This window comes from Furipterus horrens, unplaced genomic scaffold, assembly GCF_987537825.1.
Source record: "Furipterus horrens unplaced genomic scaffold, mFurHor1.1.pri manual_scaffold_10, whole genome shotgun sequence".
NCBI lineage: Eukaryota > Metazoa > Chordata > Mammalia > Chiroptera > Furipteridae > Furipterus > Furipterus horrens.
The window spans coordinates 97,932,115-97,951,184 of NW_028327180.1; the positions used below are offsets into that span (position 1 = coordinate 97,932,115).

The 19,070-nt window shown below is 54.8% G+C and overlaps 1 protein-coding gene across 1 annotated transcript in view; it reads right to left on the reverse strand.

Moving 5' to 3' along the window:
* The window catches only part of SH3PXD2B (SH3 and PX domains 2B), a 77,617-nt gene extending 58,752 nt beyond the window's left edge, over positions 1-18,865 (reverse strand). The window contains exon 1 of the mRNA XM_090288583.1: positions 18,690-18,865. Within this exon, the coding sequence (XP_090144709.1) occupies positions 18,690-18,764 (75 nt within the window). The 5' untranslated portion in view covers positions 18,765-18,865. The remainder of the gene's footprint in view (positions 1-18,689) is intronic.
* Positions 18,866-19,070: the final 205 nt, after the last annotated feature.

Below are 19,070 nucleotides of genomic sequence, written 5' to 3' on the forward strand. Positions count from 1 at the left end.
GAGACCAACCCCTCCCTTTTGGGGAAGCACAGGGGCCGAGAGGTGCGGGGACGCGCTCAGGGCTGCACTCCCTGCTGTGGATTCTTCCCACTTCCATGACAGTGTCCAAATTTCCTTGCAAGATCCTCAAGCCCCTCTAGGCCTCCTGCACAAGGACTTGCCCAGATGACTTTAAGTCTGGAGCGTTCTTAGACGTGACTGGGCTGGCGGTCAAACTGGCCTGCGAGAAGCCCCAGGGTCCCAGGGAGGGGCGTGGGTGTCTGGGCTCTCTTCCCCACTTTCCACCGGGCAGCACCACTTTGAGCATTCTGCATGTGGAAGAGGGTGTCACCCGGCAGCCTGCAGGCCCCACCGCCAGACCTCATGGGTTCCCACTGCCACAGGCAGCCATCTGCAGAGACTTGGGGCAGGCCTGGGCTCCTCCACTGCCCACAGTCCTCCTTGGCCTGCACAGGCCAACGGCAGGGGGTTCCAGGACCTTCACATATTGGAAAACCCTGCTCTAGACCATTGCTTATTTTGTAGTTGGAGTGATGAGTTCCGGGAGGCCACGCAGCCAGCAGGGAGGAGGGCTGGAAGCAGCCTGAGACACAGCAGAGCCCTTTTGAGGTGGAGGGAGAAGGGTCTCTCATGCAGCACACCGAGGGGCAACAGTTTCTGCTCACAGGCCACCAGGTCCCTCAGCAAGTCCCCAGCCCAGGACAACGCAAGCTGTCTTCCTCTGCAGCCAAAGCAATGGAAATACCAAAGCACATGCAACCCCGAGTTAGCAGCAGCATCAGTTACAAGTTCCAGATGAACCTCCTTCCTGCAGAGGAGGCTCCCAGGAATGCGTCCGAGGGGGCCCAGGAGTCTAGAGACCTCAGTTTAAAAAGAACAACTTGAAAAGCTGGGTGGGATCCTGCACCATCCCCACCAGGTTCCCACATGGGTTGGGTGTCCGGGTTGGTAGATCCTGGGACCAGCCTGGGAATGACTGGCTGGGCTCCAGATCGCCTCTCTGGCAATATGCTGCTCCAGCCGAAGGTGGAGAAGCACAGACAGAGGGGGTGTGAGGCGGGGAGGAAGAGAAGGAGCGGGGGGGGGGGGGGGGGGCAGGGGGAGGGAGACGGAGCCAGCCGAGCACTGGCAGTTGGATGGGCTCCGGGCTCCGCGGGCTTAGCTAATGGGAAACATGATTCTGCTGCTCCCCGAGGAGCCCGGCGTTCCCTCTGGTCCCCCCAGCTGTCTGCCCAACATCTGGCCTATGTAGGTCAGCGCTCCCAACCTCGTTTTGGAATTGCAACACCCCGCTGAGTTTGAGCCCCCCGACACCGCAGAGCAGTGCCGCCACCAGAAGTGCTGAAGAGCATGTGTTTATGTCTTCAAGTGATTCCCGGAGAAATGCTGCCAAGTGTCCTGACGCTTCTGAGTCCCCGGAGGGAATCACGGGACGTCGGGGGAGGCGGGACCAAGGTGACTGAGGGCGGGAGACAGACTCAGCGACTGAGCTGGGGAACAGGGGGCGACGCGGGTCCCGTGCTGGGAGCTTCATGAAGAACGTGTTCTGTCCTCCTGGAAGGCCTGGCAGGGCGGTGGGGCCACCTCAGGGTGGAGGGGAGGCGGCCCAGGCCCAGGGCGGTGACGCCAGACCTGAGGTCACGCAGCTGGGAAGCGGGTGACATCAGACTCAATCCCAGCCCCTTCAGCCTCTGAGGCCCCGTTTCTCCCTCCCAGCGCTCCAAGGCCAGCGCTTCACTGCCCCTACGTCAGCCTCAGGAATCAGCCAGTGACACACCGGGGGTGGCCAGCTGCCAATTCTTTTCTTTTTTCTTTCTCAATCTTTTCAATTAAGTGAATGCTTGGCCTGGGGCCTGAACGCAAGGGCTTGCGGCAGGGCAGACGCTCGGCCCGAGGACGAGGGCGGTGCGCCCTCAGCCCCCCAGTCCGCGGGGCAGGCAGCGGATGCGCGGTGGACGCCGGAGCCGAGGGTCTCTGGCCTGCGTACCTGGGTGTGGAGGGTGCCAGCGGGGAGGTGAGAGGGAGCAGCGCTTTCTCTACAGCGGAAATCTAGCTGTGTCTCGGTGCTCCCCTCCCGGCGCTGCAGCTCATTCATTCATTCGTCCAGCAAGTACAGACAGAGAGCCTCCCGGTGCCAGGCTCCCGTCCGCCCGAGGGCTGGGACTATGGCTGTGAACCAGGAAGACAGAAGCCCCTGCCCTTCTGGCGCTTTCAGCCTCATCTGGGAAGACAACAGAGGCCCGTCGTGCGGTTTCGGTGGCCCCTTCCTGCTCCCGCCTGGCCACTGTCTCCTGCCTCTCCCTTCGCCTGCTTAGCTGTTCTTCACTTCTCGGAGCTCAGCTTACCTTCCTGTCGGCACGCATTCTAGCCAGGTGACTGTCACCCCCCAACTCCTCCGGGAGCCCTCAAGGAGCAGGGACCAGGTCTGTCTAGGTTGCCACAGTCCTGCCAGTGCCTGGTGCCATTTGGGTTCTCAGGAAATGTCTGGTGGAAAACAGACAGGCAGAAGACGGACAGACAGGCAGATGGACAAAAAGCCAAGACGGGGCCACCCAGTCCGAAGTCAAGGTGACCTCACTCAAGGCTCTCCGTGTCTGGGGAGAAACAATGCTCTTGAAACGGCTGAATGAACAGCTCTGCTGCCAAGGGCACTGGAAACAGCCGGCTTTGTCACTTTGTCACAGAGGGGAATGCAGGCAGGGGGCGATGCTGGCAGGCACGTCCACGCTCCACCCCAGAGCTTCTCTGAACAGGCAGAGGACAAGCACAGCAGGGCGGGGAGCAGCCCCCACTCCGAGGGGATGCCTCAGCCCACCGCATGAAGTCAGGCTACCCAACGGAATTCTTCGGGGGTGACGGAATTGTTCTGCATCCCAGCTGTGCTGGCGGCCACAGGAGCCCACGCCTGCGTGAAAACTCATGGCACGCCAAACCAAAAAAGGGAATTTTCCTGCACGCATGTAAATTAAAAAATTTAAATAATACTCACTCTTGATTGTCCTTTAGCGGTAAAAAAAAAAAAAAAAAAAGGCACTGGCTTTACAATAGCTGGGCACCTCCGCTTTATACCTGGAGGCGGCTGTGCGACTTTGCAGGACACGTTATGGCCCCAAGCCTCCCCTGTCCCATCTGTGGTGGAGAGAGCAACAGCACCTTCTCTCCAGGGCTGGCGGAGGGTTCCGCGAGCTAGTGCACAGGGGTGGTCGGCCCGCTGTCGGACGCCGGGCAGCGGGCAGGGCCGCTCCTGATAACCCCATTAGGGGGGAGGCCCTGGAGCTCAGTCTGCCTCCCCTGGGCCAACTCAACTCTTCCGAGGTAAGCGGTGCTAACAGGCAACGTCGGGAATGTCACACTCTGAAACGGATCACTGCCCCCTACCTGTGTGCCCGCACACACAGGGCCACCCACCCTTAGAGCCCATCTTCCCCAAGCTGCCAGTCTTATCCAGGTGGCTGGCGGCAGGAACCACCTCCAGGGGACCCCGGCTGAGCGCCCCCATTGTTCTAGACACGGGCTGGTAGGAACAGGCCCTGCTCCGAGCGTGTAGTTCCAGCCGGGACCTCTGGCTGCCAGCTCACGTCCTCTTACACATCTGGCCCGCAGCGGCACGGGAACTTTCCAATGACCAGCAGAGGTGCTGGCAGCTGGAGCCCACGCCCGGCCGAAACCAACCTGCAGGCTGGCTTTCTAGGAAAGCCTCCAGGGCCGTGGCGCTCCCCAGGGCTGCCAGGCCTCCCTCCGTGGAGCGCAGGGCAACGGAGGAAAGAGCAGTGAGAGAATCCAAGTCAGGGCCTTGCCTGTGTTAGCCAGGCTGCCTAGAAACAGCTGGGCGGCCAACAAGAGCGCCCACTGTGTGCCAGGCGTGCAGGCGGTAGGGGTAAAGCCAACATCTAGCCCACAAGAGCACCCACTGTGTGCCAGGCGTGCAGGCGGTAGGGGTAAAGCCAACATCTAGCCCAGGCCACGACAAAGTGGGGAGAAGCCCCAGACACATGGTCATACGGGTCTCGGTTCTCACCAAATGGGCCAGCACAGTGCCTGGTGCATAGCAGGTACTCAAGAGAGAAGACGTGAGAATTCTCTCACAGGTGACGGGTGCCCTAAGGAGCACAGAGCTGATGAGGGCAAAGTCTGCTGGTGGAGCTGGGAGAGGTTGTCCAGAGCGGGGAAAACTGCTCTGGATCTTGAGGGATGATCAGTTCTCAGCTGAGGACCCCCACCTAGGGGCGCTTAGACTCGCTAAAGCCCCAGCACCCTGCTCTCAGGAAACCCTGCGGAGTGAAGCTTATCATCTGCCCTGTTTCACCACAGAGAAAACGGACGTTTAGAGAGGCGAAATCACTGGCGCAAAGCGGCACGCGGCTGGGTAAGGAAGAGGCCAGGGTTTGAACCCTGGTTTGTTTGACTCCAGAATGCCCATTCCTAACCAACAAAACAAATGAGACATCTGGGCTGTTCTTTGCTCCTGGCTCTCAGGCGCAGCAGAGCTGAGTTCGAATCCTGCCCCCACCTCTAACCAGCTGGGTGACTTGGGGCAATTACTTTCTGTTTTGAAAAGTAGATGAGGCCCCACATGTGAAGCCAAGCACCACATGGGTGAGCAGTAGGTGCTTCATAATGTGTAGGTTAAAGGAGCTCAGAAGCTAGGGCATGGCGATGACCCCATTCACCCCCCCGACCCCCCAGTGGTTCTCAAACCTGGTTGCTCAGTGCACCGGAGGGTGCTTGTTTAAAAAAAACTAAGGGTTTGACCCTAGCCAGCCCCTCACACTGCCTGGGTTCAAACCCTGGCCCGGTGACTTCCTAGCTACACAGACCTGGGCAAGTTCTATCTCAGCCTGCTTCCATACCTGTGAAATGGGGGCGTAGTGGTGCCTACCTCATGGGGTGATAGTAAGGACCAGACGACTCCACGCACACAAAACCCTAAACCCAGCACCTACCACACAGCAGGCAGCGCTCCATAAAGGGTGGCTGTCCCATCCCCCCACCTGGAGTCAGGGGGACTGGTCTCGATCCTACCAGCCAGGGGTCGCGAGACACCCCAAAGTCTGGCACCTTCTAAAACCAGGAGGTCAAATGGGCAGAGGTGGGACCTCCAAGTTGGAGGGGACTCCCATCTCTCCTCCAGCCACAGAGCCTCGGCTCGGCCCCAGGCCACCTCATCTTACACGCTGCACGCGCCCTCCTTCCGGCCCTCCGGCCCTCCTAGGGTCATGCTGGCTGTCCCTCGGTGGGGCTGCGGGCAAGGGCTGGATGGGGAGTGGGGTGCTGTGCCTGGGTCTAGAGCTCGGATGCCGGGCCCAGGATTCCACAAGTGAACAAGGAAGAACATCCCCAAAGTTTGGAATGAGAGCAGACCCAAGTGCCTCCTGTCGCCTTCCAGTCCCCCAACCAGAGCCACAGACACAGCAGCAGCAGCCAGCTGCAGAAGCTGGGACAGTCTCCACCAGGCTGAGACATGTGGGTCCCATAGGCAGCGTCCCGGGGAGCCTCAGGCCACAGCCACCGGGTCTAAGGGGCCCGCGGGAAGGCCGGGCGCTCTCCCAGCGCCAAAGCGAGGCCCCGCCGCGTGGAACCGGCAGCCCAGTCCTGAGAGAGCGACATTGCGAACGACTGGACCCAGCTGGGTCCCAATCCCGACGACGCTGCTTCCCCAGGCAAGCTCCTTAGGCGCCTCCGTTCCCCCGTCTGTACCACGGGGACGCTAATAATCGTGTCACCTGTCTCTCAGGGCTGTTGCAAAGTGTCCGTGGGATAATGTCCACGAGAGGTCTAGTAGAATGGTGGCCCTCAACCCCTTCCATGTAAGCATCATGGGTTCCTTAGGCCCCAATCAAACCCAGATCATTAGGCTGAACCGAGGGAAATGGCCATTTGTAGAAGTTAAAAATCGATGATTTCCTATGGTTCAACCTAATTGCACCCCAGGGAGTTGGAGGATGCCATCTGTGACCCCTGGGCTGGACTAACAATTACAGATACTTCTCTCTTGAGCGTTTACTAGGCATCATACACTGGGATACTCCTCCATTGAAAGAGGAAAAAACCAGGAGTATCTGGGCAGTTAAGCAACCCACCCCAAATCGCACAATTAGAAAGTGGCAATGCTAGGATTTGCACCCAGCCTGGGGTGTCATTAGGCAAGTAGGGATTCCAGCACCCAATACTGCAGAGGGGGCTGCATAAGTGGGTCCCAAACTTCGTACAGCCAAGGAGTCCCATTTCCTGCATGAAATCAAGACGGGGCCCCTGAGGGTCAGGTTCTGTGGGTAGCCTTGGCCACCCCATCCCTGCACCCCTAACCTGCTGGGCTCCTCACCTGGCAGAGGCTATTTTTCCTGCCTCAATTTGAGCCCCGGTGTAGACTTGTTCTGCCAGCTTCTTGTGCCCCATACACAAATCTTTAAGACAGGAAAACCATGGAGCAAGGGAAGCAGGGGCCCCTCCTTCTTCCTCCCTCCTGGAAGCCTTCCTGACTCCACCGTCCTAGACTGCCCCCTCCACCCTAGAGAAACCTGGGGTAATACATGAAAATGTAACACAATTTAAAACAAGGTAATTGTTCGCCACACCAGCTACACCGTTTCCAGTCTACAGTTCCAAGGCCTGGGGAGGTCCACTTAGGAGGTCAGTCCAGCTGGTAGTAAGCAGTCCATGGTTTGAACGGCTGTCAGCGTTTCCACCGCCAGAGAAGGTGCTCTGGCCACATTTCTTCCCAGCCCCCTTTTCTATACAACATTGAAGTATTTTTTGACATCAAGATCACATTGTATACGCAATTTGTCTTTTTCGCTAGTATTATACGGTGAGCATTTCATTAAACATTCTTGGAACAAACCATTTTTAAAAGATCCTTACTAGTCCAATGTAAGGCTATATATCATTTAGTTAATCATGCCTCCAATGATGAACATTCAGACTATTTTCAAGGCTGTTTTAATAACCACACTGCTGAATATTCAAATCTCTAAGTCTTTGGGGAAGACCACTTTAAATCTGAGGGGTGCATCCCGGGCGGGTCCGTTTAGAGTATGTCTCTCAATGTGTGGTCATTCCAGACCCCCTGTGTCATACCATCTGGGCTGAGTATTAAAAATACATATCACTAGTCAGACAATGGTGATGGTAAAGGTAATACTAAAGGGTAACTAGCACTTTTTTAAAAAGATTTCATTTATTTAGTTATAGAGAGAGAGGAAGGGAGGGAGAAAAAGAGGGGGAGAAACATCAATGTGTCAATGTGTGGCTGCTTCTCACGCCCCCAACTGGGGGCCTGGCCCACAACCCAGGCATGTGCCCTGACTGGGGATCGAACTGGTGACCCTTTGGTTCACAGGCCGGTGCTCAATCCATTGAGCCACACTAGCCAGTGCTATTTAGCATTTTTCTGTGCCAGGTACTGCTCTAAATCCATTACGTGAAATAACCCCCAGTAGGTACTATTCTCACCCTCATTTGAAGAAACTGAGGCACAGAGAAGTTAAGTCACCTATTAAGGTCACAACATTCAGCCAGTAACTGGCAGAGCTGGGTCACACCCCTGCCACCTGGCTTCCAAGCCCAACTTCTGGAACGTCTACCCAGAAGTCTCATCTTTTCTCTGCACCACAAACCCTTCTGGCAATCTGATGAAACCCATGGGTCCTTTCTCAGAATGATTTAAAATGAATAAAATAAAGCTCATAGGGTTCTAGGTGAAAGTAATTACATTCAATTATAATAAAAATGTTTCCAAAATAAAGTTACGTACATCTTCATCACTGTAATAAATGGCAAGATCTATCAGTGGATCAAGTAACATCACCATTTTGAAGTAGTGATGAATATAAAGGATCTACTGGGATCTATGCAAAACTATAAAGTGATATAAATACTGGTGAATTTCTCCTGGTGACAAAGTCACAGGCATCACTAAAATCATCAAAGGTTGTTGGCTTCATTTATAATGAAGGTAACGCTAAATTACTGTTGGAGGCTTGAATAAAGATATACTCCCCCCTCTTCCAAGTTCAAGGACCCTCTGAACTCTATCCATATAGGAAGAACTGTGCTAGTCAGCTTTCCCTGCCCCAGAACACACGTCCCCTTTTGACCCCAGCTCAGAGCACACCTGACTATCCCAGCAGGGAACGGACCATCCGGGCCTCAGACCTTTGCCCTGTCCCCTCAGCCCCACGCCAGGCCCCGTCACAGCCCTTATGCTGTGGTGACATGTTCCAGATGGTGACCTCTATGAGGACAAAGGCTTCCTGGTCAACTCTGTGTTGCTCCAGCTCAGCGCCAGGCCTGGCTGAGGGCAGACCAAAAAAAAAACACATCTGTGCAACTGACCCGCAGCCAAGGGTGGCCGAAGCCACAGGCTGCTGATTCACACCTTCGCTGGGACGGAAGAAACGGTGACGCCACTGCGTGGGTTTCCGGCTTTCTTGCCAGAGCAGTAAGCGGGGGTCCACGCTATTCTGCTTAATTAAGCAGAATAGAAAATATTATCCTTGTGTGCTTTAAGGCAATGTTTCTCTTTGAATCTTGGGGTGAGTTGACTGTACCCTATTTATAGTCAGTGACAGGCAACAGAGCCAAGTGGGATCCTGGGGAAATCACTTCACCTTTCTTTGTTCCTTCCTTCCTTCCTTATTTATTTATTTATTTTTTAGAGAGATGGGAGGGGAGGGAGAAAAAGAGGGAGAGGGACATTGATCGGTTGTCTCTCTTACGCACCCCAATGGGGACCAAACCCGCAACCCAGGGAATCAAACAGGTGGCCTTTCGCTTTGCAGAACGAAGCCCAACCAGCCTCTAGAGCCTCCTCGGTGAGAGCGTCTTCAGCTTTCCAAGCCCCAGTCCCTACGCTGGCGAGACGGGCTGTCCCAGCACCCGCCGAGCAGACGTCTATTGTTCCCACCTCATTTCTTTTTCTTCTTCTTTTTTAGTTTTTGAAATTTTATTTTTGTTACATACATTTCACAAACAGAAACCTTCTACCACCACCTACAATTCCATGACCAAAGGTTCCCATTTTATCCACATTCTTTAACTATTGACAGCCTTCCCTCCACAAACGTGCAATCCCAATCCAAGACGTCTTGGCTCCACGCCCCCTTCTTCCGGCAGCCGTGCCCTGCGCCTCCTGCAAGGACCATCCCTCCCTTCTGCTACTTGGACTGCCTGTCACAATGTCCTGCCCTTGCTGGCCCAGGGATGGCCAGGCAGACGCCCTCTTCCTCCAACTGGGCTCCTGCGTGAGGGGCCCTGGGGGCTGGGGGAGGCAGCTGCCACCTGCCTTGCCCGCCTGTACTTCCTACTTTCTGGATGGTAACTTCCTGTGACGAAGTGTTGAGTTTCCCCTTGATTCTGGCAGAGCCATCTTTCCAATACGCTCCCTGTGGCTTAAGTGAGCCAGGTCCGGAGCCCTGACTAATAGTCCTTATCTCAGGGCTGCTGAGCAGGTCCGGTGCTTTATGCAGGACAAGCCTTGAGCACATAATAAGCACGCAGATAAAGATGAGCTATTCGCCCTGGCCAGCTTGCTCAGGTCAATGGAGCGCTGTCTCATACACCAAAAAATCGCAGGTTCAATTCCTGGTCGGGGCACATATCTAGGTTGTAGGTTCAATCCCCAGTTGGGGTGCATATGGGAGGCAACTGATCAGTATTTCTCTTTCTCCCCCCTCTCTCCTTTCCTCTTTCTCTGGAATCTTTTTTTTTTAAAAAAAGCTGTTCGATAATCATAAAACAATTATTATTAAGCCTTGAGAACAAAGCAAGTCTGGAGTAATTTAATCCCTCCCAAATTTGAGACTTCCTACCGGCTTCCACAGTTCCCCCTCTCTCTTTCTAATCTCGATCTTCTCTCTCCCCACACAGCCCTCCTTATGGACACGCTCTCTTCCTCCAGCCTCTCGTGTCTGTGCTGTCCTTCCGTTTTTCCTGTGAAAGGCCTTCCTCTCCACCCATCAAGCCAAGAACCAGCACCTCTCAGCTGCTCCTGTGACTTCCATCTTGGACACCTCTGGTCCTGAGTCCGGTCCCCGGCCGGTGAGCACTGGGGCCTCGGCCCTCTCGAGGGTGAGCTCCATGCTTGGTATTCTTTCATGGTTCTTGACCCAGGCAGGAGCCCCCAGACACTTCTGGCCCCTGACTGCCTGTCAACGCTCCCCTCCATCACTCAAACCTCCCCCGCTTTTTCCAAACATAGCACAAGCCAGGGTTTCTGCCTCCTTACCCTCATGCTCTCTCTACCTGAGATTCCTTCACCCTTCTCCACTTGGCAACATCCCCCACTGTGTTTGTGAACCACCGTGCGTCACCTCTGCTGTGTCCTACTTCCCAGAACGCAGCACAGGCCTCCACTCACTCCCCAACTTCCAGACGAGCCCCGAATGACCCGTCTACCTCTTTCCTTCAGGCTACTGACCCTGAGGTCTGAATGCCCGGTGCGCATACCTGCAGGTCACCACTGAGCTCACAGGTGCCTGGCGCTGGAGGGACTGATGTCTGTGCAGTGAAGCCTCAAGAAACACTGTCGATATTAAAAAGTACAAAGGTTTCTGGGTTATTGCTCCTTTTTTTTTTTTTTTTTTTGAACGTGCTGGTTCTGGGAGTATAGGATGCCCGGTAGAATCTGAATTTCAAGTAAACAATGAATACTTTTTTTTAGTATCAGTATGCCCCTAATTGTGCAAGTTTATGTGAAATTCACATTTAACTGGGCTCCCTGCATTTTTCAGCTGGTGAAACCCGGCAACCGGGGGCCCTGGGATGGCCTGAGCCCGGCTGCAGAAGCGGGTGGTAGAGCTCTGCCCGCACACACACGAGATGCACCTCCAGCCCCGTCTCCCCTCCCCGCGAAGAAGGCCCTAGGCGTGGGCTCACTGTCCACAGGCTTGCGCCTGGGCCAGCACGTATAGGGAGACAACACCCTGCAGTTTGGGGAACAGGGCAGAGGATCAATGGCTTGTGGCAGAGCTCGGGCCTGCGGGCTCCCGGCCGAGGCAGAGTCCTGGAGGAGTGAGCCACACCAGCTCCTGCCCCCCGGCCAGCTGTGGGGAACACTGAGCCTCCTGAGTCTCTTCCAGCAGCCAGTTCCCACGTCAGGACAGGGGGCGGGGATGCCAGCTCCAGCCAGGGTCCGGCTGACCGCACCTCAGGGCCCCAGCTTCTGGGCATTACCCCCGGCTACAAAGCTCCAAGGACAAGCAGCCCAGTGGCACCCTCCCCCGGGCGTTCTGCACAAAAGTTCACTTGATTTCCTCGCTAAAGCCACCCACTTCCCAGAGGAGAAGGCTCAGTGCCAGCAGCGCGTGAACGACGGAACCGGACTCAAACCCAGCCTCGGAGCGCAGAAGCCACGCTCACAGTCCTCCCGCCACACGGCCTCCTTAATGAGCCTGTCCCCTCCGCTTCGGCCACGGTGGGTGCGCACCACTCGCTGCTTGCACCCACCAGGCTGACAGGATGCTCAGTGGGTGGCTGCCCTTCCTGCAGCTGCAGTGACCCACAGCTGGCCCTCATCTCCAAGGGGAAGGAGAAAACTGAGTCATGCAAAGCAGCACCGGGCTCCCGACCACAGCCTCTTCTCCAAGGAAAAAAGCATGCACAACTGACGGCCAGGATATGAGTGTCCTGGACGAGAAGTGCGGTGCCCCTGGTCCTTTCGGGCAGTGTGCTAACGGTGCTGCTGACTGACTGCTGTGCACCTCCGGGTGGGTGACAAGCGGACGTACGAAACCCCCAGGGAAGTGGGGTGCAGGGCCAGCTCTAGCCTGGATGGTCTTCCCGGTGCCCGTGACATTGGCGGGCACAGCACTGAACTCAGAGCTGCAGTTCCTTCCAGCCCTACTAAGCAGCAGGCGCTATGGGATGAGAGCCTGGGCCTGCTGAGCAAGGAGCATTTTAACTAGAAAAGCATCTGCTCAGGCCTTCTCCTGTGGTATTTTAAACTCATCTCTTTCCACTTCTTGGGCTCTCAGGCTGGAAAGCCACGGGCAGACCTCCCTCTGCGGCAGGAGGCGGGGAGGAGTCTGGGCAGCCGGAGGACAGGTTCTCGGAGGAGCTGGACAAGCCCCTGGTTCAGGCCAGGCCAGGCAGCGGGATGTGAAACCTGGCCGGAGCCACACAGCCGGGCACTGCTTTTTTCAAACGAGCACTTGCTGTTTTTCTATTTTTACTAAAAACAGGAATGTGTGTTCACAGCAGAACGTTTGGAAAACAGAGAAAAGCACAGACAAGCGCAAAACAAAAAACCAAAGCAAAAAAACCAGTGACATATATTTTATCAGCTGTAGTTCTGTGCTCACACATATAGAGATTTTCATCCTTAATTTGTCATCAGGTGGGAATCAGCCTGAGTCTATTGTTTTGCAGGCAGCTTTTCCTACTTACTATTACCAGGACAGAAGACAGGATACATTTTTACTATCTTGATGGCATTCTAGCAGGTAGATACAGTATATAGGAGCACATTTTATCTTGTCTCCTACCGATGGTGTTTAAGTGGTTACCAACTGCTTACTCTCGTAAACGACACTATGTACTCTACATTAGTGCGCAGCGTATACTGTGTTAAGATACCATGTTAGGACAGCTCATCGTTACAGAACCTTACTATATGCTAGCCCCATGTAATCCGCACAGCGGCCCTATGAAATTGAAACTGTCACTATTCCCAGAGAGGTAAGTAATTTGTCTGAGGTCACTGCTGGGAGGGGATTTGAGCGTACTTTCTCTCTGCTTACCAGAAGCACCGAATGGCACAGATTCAAAGTTTGAATTAAAGAGACCTGTCGGTAATCTGAGGATATAAAAGTGCCACCCCGTTGGCGCTCGAGACATCCGCAGGAGCCCAGAGTGTAAGAGAAGCAGGCCGAGACATCACTGAGGACGGTCCCTCAGGTGAGGTGACCAGACCAGGATGGCGCGCCCTGCCTGATGAGGGACACTGTTTTTCAATCACAAAAAAAAAAAGCAATAACCATTTTCTTTTCAAAACCTACCCACAGGGCCTTCAGGCTGACTGGGGACACTGTCTCTGTGTGGCACAGCCAGAGCGCAGGACAAGAACATGCCCGCAGAGCAGGTAGACAGGCTCTGCCTTGCTCACGGGTCTGTCCCAGTGGCCGCAAGGTGTCCAGCTTCCGGCAGGCACCCTATAAATGCTTCTTGAATAAAAGAGCTCAGAAAATTTGCAGCATGCCCCCAGGGCAGCTAGCAGGAAAGGGGCAGAGAGATTTGGATCATGGCCATTATGATCATTACTGTTACTTTTCATAACTAGCACCCCAAGTGCCTTTTATACAGGAGGCATCATAATCAGTATTGTGTGAAAAGAGTGAATCCTCACAACTGCCCGGACTGTGAGTGAACACTATGACTACTTGCATGTCACAGGCCCCAGAGGGCAAGGCCATCCAGCTCAGGAGTGCCTGGAGAGGATTCAGGACCAGGTCTTTTCATCTTGAAGGCCATGGCAGGTCCTAAGAATGGTGTAAGTAGCTGGCATCCATCCCATGAGCAGGAGCAATGGAGCACAGATTGAGGGCCTAAGTTATCAAAGAAGTACACAGTAGTCCTGGAAGGAGGACCCTGAACTCACGTTGCAGATGCAGAAACTAAGTCAGAGCGTTGAGTGCCCAGATGTGTTTGTCTCTAATGCCCAAGTTCTTTCCACTCAAGTTTGCTGCCCTGCATGTTCCTGCACAATGGGGGGGCGGCAATTGGTGGCTGGAAAACAGAAGGCAGCTAATGTGGGCAGCAGATTCACAGTCTGTCCCACACCACTGAGCTCACCGGCCAAAGGTCTCCTGTAGAGACAGGGAGAGAATACCCGCAACGCCTGATACAGTGCGGCCTACCCTACAGATCTCAGCTGCTCAGGACAGTGACCTCTGGGCTCTCAGAACCTGGCAAAGGCAGGAGGGAGGTTTCCAGGTGGGCAATACAGGGCCTGCCAACTGATCACTCCAGGGGCATAATCAGAGCTCCCCTGGAGCTCCCATTTCACGCATCCAGGTGCTAGGAACAGGGGGATGAAGAAAGGGCCAGCACTGAGGAACTGGGGCCCAGAAGCTTAAGTGACCCATTGAAGGTCACGTGGCTCAGGGGTGGGCTCCATTCCTTGCTGTGTGACCTCAGACTGTGCCTCCACCTCTCTGAGCCTCCGGTCACAAGGGGAAAGGGGAATGCTAATGTAATGACCTGACGGATTAGGGTCCTGAATGTATAAATACATTTTACAAATAAATAGAAGACAAATAACCCAATATACCGAAAGGGGGGACAAAAAGTAAAACAGGCAATTCACAGAAGAGGAAACTTAAATAGCTGATAAAGGTGGGAAAAGCAAATACCACCATTAGATACTATTCTGCATCCCCCAGGCTCGCAAAAACTAAAAAGTTTGACAATTCAGAATGTTAGTAAGAACCTAGAACAATGGGACCCACAGACACCACTCCCGGGAATATAAAAGAAAAGGTGAAAATGCAATCCCACTCTGGGCAAATGTGCGTGGGAGCAGCTCCATGAACGTGGACTGCTAAGAACACCCCCAGGAGCTCAAATAAACAGCCGCACACTCATAAGTGGAATACTAAACAGCAGTTAAAAAGGAACCGGAGCCAGAGGAGCAACAGAGATCTCCAAAGGGTAATGTTTTCATACAGTTTTGAAACATTCGCTACAAGATTTGGGGGGGTTGTTAAAAAGGTAACAGCATTAAAAGGTGCACAGGGTGGGAGGGGGAGGGGATTGACCACAAACAGGTGCAAGAGATCTTTTTGGGGGGGGGGGTGACAGAAATGTATAACACTGGACTGTGGTGATGGCTGCACAGCTCTATAAATTTACTTTAAAAATCAACAAATTGTACACTTACGATGGATGAATTTTACCATATGGAAATTATACCTCAATAAAGCTGTTAAAGAAAAAAAATCCTAATTGTCTATTTTTAAAAAGTGTGTGGGAACAGCAAAGTCAGGACGTTGGTGTTTTGGAGGGGGAGTGTGGAGGAGGGTACACAGGGGGCTTTGCATCTGTAATGTTTTACTTCTTAAAAAATAAAAAGGACACCCCAATAAATTCAATAAAAAGAATACAATAAAAATAAAAAATAAAAACGATCTGAAACAAGGCAAAATGTACAGCTCTGACAGCTGAATGATGGCTAGGTATTTGTTTTCTTCTCTGTATCCACACATTGGAAACAATGTATCGGTGTAATTAAAAAGTACCTATTTGAAAGCGCTGTTGTGATGACTAAACACACAGAGAGCTGCATCCAGCACCCGGCCCACAGCTACGGATCACAGTTCAGCTATTATGACTATTGCTGCTCTAACGACTGCTGCTGTCTTGCTCTTAACATCTTGTTCTTAACATCTAACGACCCCATGACAGCACTAGCCAGCACCTTGGGCCCCTGATGATGAAGTCTCCTCCAAACCCCAGGTTCTGTACACCCCACTCCAGAGCAGGAAATGCTGTAATCCAAATAAAACCCACAAAGACCTACAGGGGCGCTTCCTCCTTCTCCCTGAAGCCAGAAGATGACCCAGTGGCGGAGGGTCTCCTCCAGGTGTCACACCTGAAAGACCGCTCTCCACATATTCAAAAAGCCCTGGCTCTGGGGCAGGAAGGGTGCTGGCAGAGAAAGGCAGCAGCTCCCCAAGTTCACCTCCCTGCCTCCCACATAGGGCAGCGGCTCCAAGGGAGCCATCTCCAAATACTGTCATCGGAGGTGATAATAAAAACAGGAATCACTACCCACCCTCCGGGGCCTCAGAGGCCCTAGGAGCTTCTACCCCTGCCTAGACACACTTTTGGTTGTCACAGCTGAGGAGGATGATGATATTGGCACCTAGTGGGTAGATGCCAGAGATGCTGCTAAACATCCGCCAATGCATAGGACAGCCCCCACAACAAAGAATCATCTAGCCCAAAATGCCAACAGTGCTGAGCTGGAGAAATTCTGCTCTAAAGGCAGGTAGCAGCGGTGTCTACAATTTGCAGATTATAGAAGATGGAGCCAAGAGAAGTAAATTCACCAGCCCAAGGTCACACAGCAGGAAGTAGCAGAGCCCAGGACTGTCCAACTCCCCTGCTACACTCTCTCTCCAGGGTGGTTGGGCCAGGTTTAGCAAGGAGGACACCAAATGGGATGAAAGTCCAGACCCACCAAGAGCTGAAGAGCTGCCTCACACCCATTTCTCCCAGAGTGGTGGGGTGGGGATGGCCTAAAACAGGAGTGGGGGCTACTGGCAGTTTCTGGTGTGTCCAACGCCCCTGCCACCATGGCATTAAATCTGCTCCATCCTTTGGAGGACTCACACTTCAGTTCATACCATTGCCTCTCGTCATCTGATGAACCCAAGAGGCCGGAGAGAAGGGAGAGGGGCCACCTTGAATCATAAGAGTGACTAAAGGCACATGTAGAAAAACAAGTTCTTGGTGAAATCCCTTCCCATGTGACTCCAGCATGTTCCCAATCACAGTGACATGAACACCACGGGGCAGGGAGGCAGGCATTGAACAGCTATGGAAAGCCAACCCTGCCAGTCACATGGTCCCTCCCCCTAAAAAGTGGGCACCCCCGCCAAGCTTATGGATGAGGAAACGGAGACTCTGAGAGGCCACACAGCCAGCACGTTGTAAGGCCAAGATTTGAACCCAAATCCATATTTGAACATGTAGAGATTTGTCTCGAGTCTCCTACAAAGAGGTTGAAAGATGCTTCTCAACACTGCAGAACCTTCAAAAAACCAGCAGAAAGTAGTCTGGCTAAGCAGAGAATGAAAGCTTCAGGGTGGTCCCAAATGATGGCAGACTTCCCAGTTTTTGAGGCGGCCTTGCTAAGGGAAACTCTGAGGGCATGGGATCTGGGAAGTGGTGTGGGCTGGTGGAACACCACTTCGGGGGGTCCAACAGACTTGGATTTACACCCCCGCTCTGCCATGGCCTGTGGCCTCAGGCATGGGACCTCGCCTTCCTGAGCCTCAGTTTCCTCATCTGTCAAGTAGGCTCAAGAACCTCTGCCTGATATGTGTGTGACGAGAGAGAAGAGAGTGAGCAGAGGGTGGAGGCAGTTCTTGGTGGCTGTATCTATTCTGGCTCTGCCAGCTCCCAGACCTGGTGGGAGGCAGCAGGGAGCACTTCAGATGCCAACCTCTTGCCATGTTGGGGAGACACTCATACCAAAGACGCGGCTCGATTACACACTCAACAGGCTCAAACAAGAAACCCCGATTTGGCAGTAATTTGAAACAGTTCACAAAATGTTTGTTTTTTTTTAAACTTAAAGAAAGGAAAGAAGGCAAAAAAAAAAAAGACAATTTCACTCAGTCCTGGAGTCAAGGGAAACTTCACTCTATTTAAAGATGCCACAGGTACAGGAAATAGCTCCCCACCGCTGGCGAAGGGCTGAAACACCAGCTGCCCAGCCAATAACAATACAGACTCACACAGCACACCCTTCCTCGTGGAGCGGAGTGGATTCCAGCTCTCTCCTCTCAGGAGTTTATAGGCTACTCAGGGAGGGCACGTCGATCTGCTCTGGAAGAATGAGGCTCTTAAGAAAATAGATCCAAAGACGACTTGCCGGAAGGCCAAGGAGCGGAGTTTCACCAGCCAACGCCCTTTGCTATTCATTGTTCCACTCGTCTTTGTTAGGGTTTCTCCCTCCCTCTTGCTCCTTCTTCCTTCCTGGTGGACTTCTCTGCAACTGGGCACTGCCGGGGGGCCCCCTTCTCAGCACCAGCCCCTTTCCCTGCAGCCGGGGGGGGGGGCCCTCCCCTGGGCCCAGCACCCCACAGCCGCATTATCCCCCTACCCCGAGCCTCTGAGATGATCCCGGGGCCCCTCAAAGCCCCCGGACTCAGCTCCAAAGCTGCTGGGGAAGCCATGTCCCACCTGCGGGCCACTGTCTGCCCCAGTCAGACCTTCCGGAGGCAGGCAAGAAAGACCTGGATTGGGCGCCACCTTCCAGAACCTGCAGCCTCTGAGAACCTCAGCCTTCCCATCTGCAAAATGAAGCTACCGGCCCATTTCCTCAAGTCCTCACCAGCACCAAGCCAGATTCCCCGTGTCACACAGAGAGAGACACCAGGAGAAAACTTTCATACATTTTAAAGCAGAAGTCACTGGAGAGAGGGGGGCAGGGACTTTTTTTAACCCTTTGAAGGCGCAGGCACCCAAAGGGTGCCTTCTCAGAGATCTCCTCCACCGCCCAGCCTGGCTCCTCCAAGAGGACGCGGCTGAACTTGGCGATCGCCGGCAGGGCTACCTGTGGCTGGTCACCGCGGGGCGAGCGCCTGCGGACCCGGGGGGCCTGAGAACGGGCGCCCCCTCTCTCTTTCTGTCTCTCTGTCCCCTGCATCGGCTGGGGCCAGACTTTTCCACGGATGGGTAGGACAGGAGGGGGGGTACAAGGGGTAGGAGAAGCGGCCCAGAGGCGAGTGGGGGCCGAGGAGGGAGGCAGGGAAAAGGCAGGACGGGGGGAAAAGAGAGGAGGGGGAGGGGAAGGGAGGGGAGGAGCCGGGAGAGACCCGGGCGGCGCGGCCGCAAGGCGGAGGGGGCAGAGGCGGCGAGGTGGGGGAGAGGGGGCAGGAGGCAGAAGTTTCCAGGGCCGGGGGGCTCCCGTCGCCCCGGCGGGGACGGGCTCGAGAGGGGGCGTGGGGCCGCGCGGCACTCACATAATGCTTGTTGGGCACCCGCCGCTTCTGCACGTCCAGCACCTTCACCTCCACGATGCTGCGCCGCGGCGGCATGGCCGCTCCTCCGCGGGGCCGAGAGCGGGCAGTGGGGTAGCGGGGGGCCGGAGCCGCGGGTCGGGAGCCGGGGCCGAGCGCGATCCGGAGCCCGGGCCGAGCACGAGAAGCCGCTGCCGCCGCCCTCCGCTCCGCGCGCCCTCCGGCCTGGCCCGGCCCGCTGCGCCCCGCCCCCGGCCCGCCCCCGGCCCGCCCCCCGCGCCGCCGGCCAGCCCCGCTTAAAGGGCCCGACCCGCAACCCGGCGCCGCCGGCGGACCCAGCTGGCCCACGTCCGGTCCTGGCAGGCCTTTGTCCCCGCGCCCAGC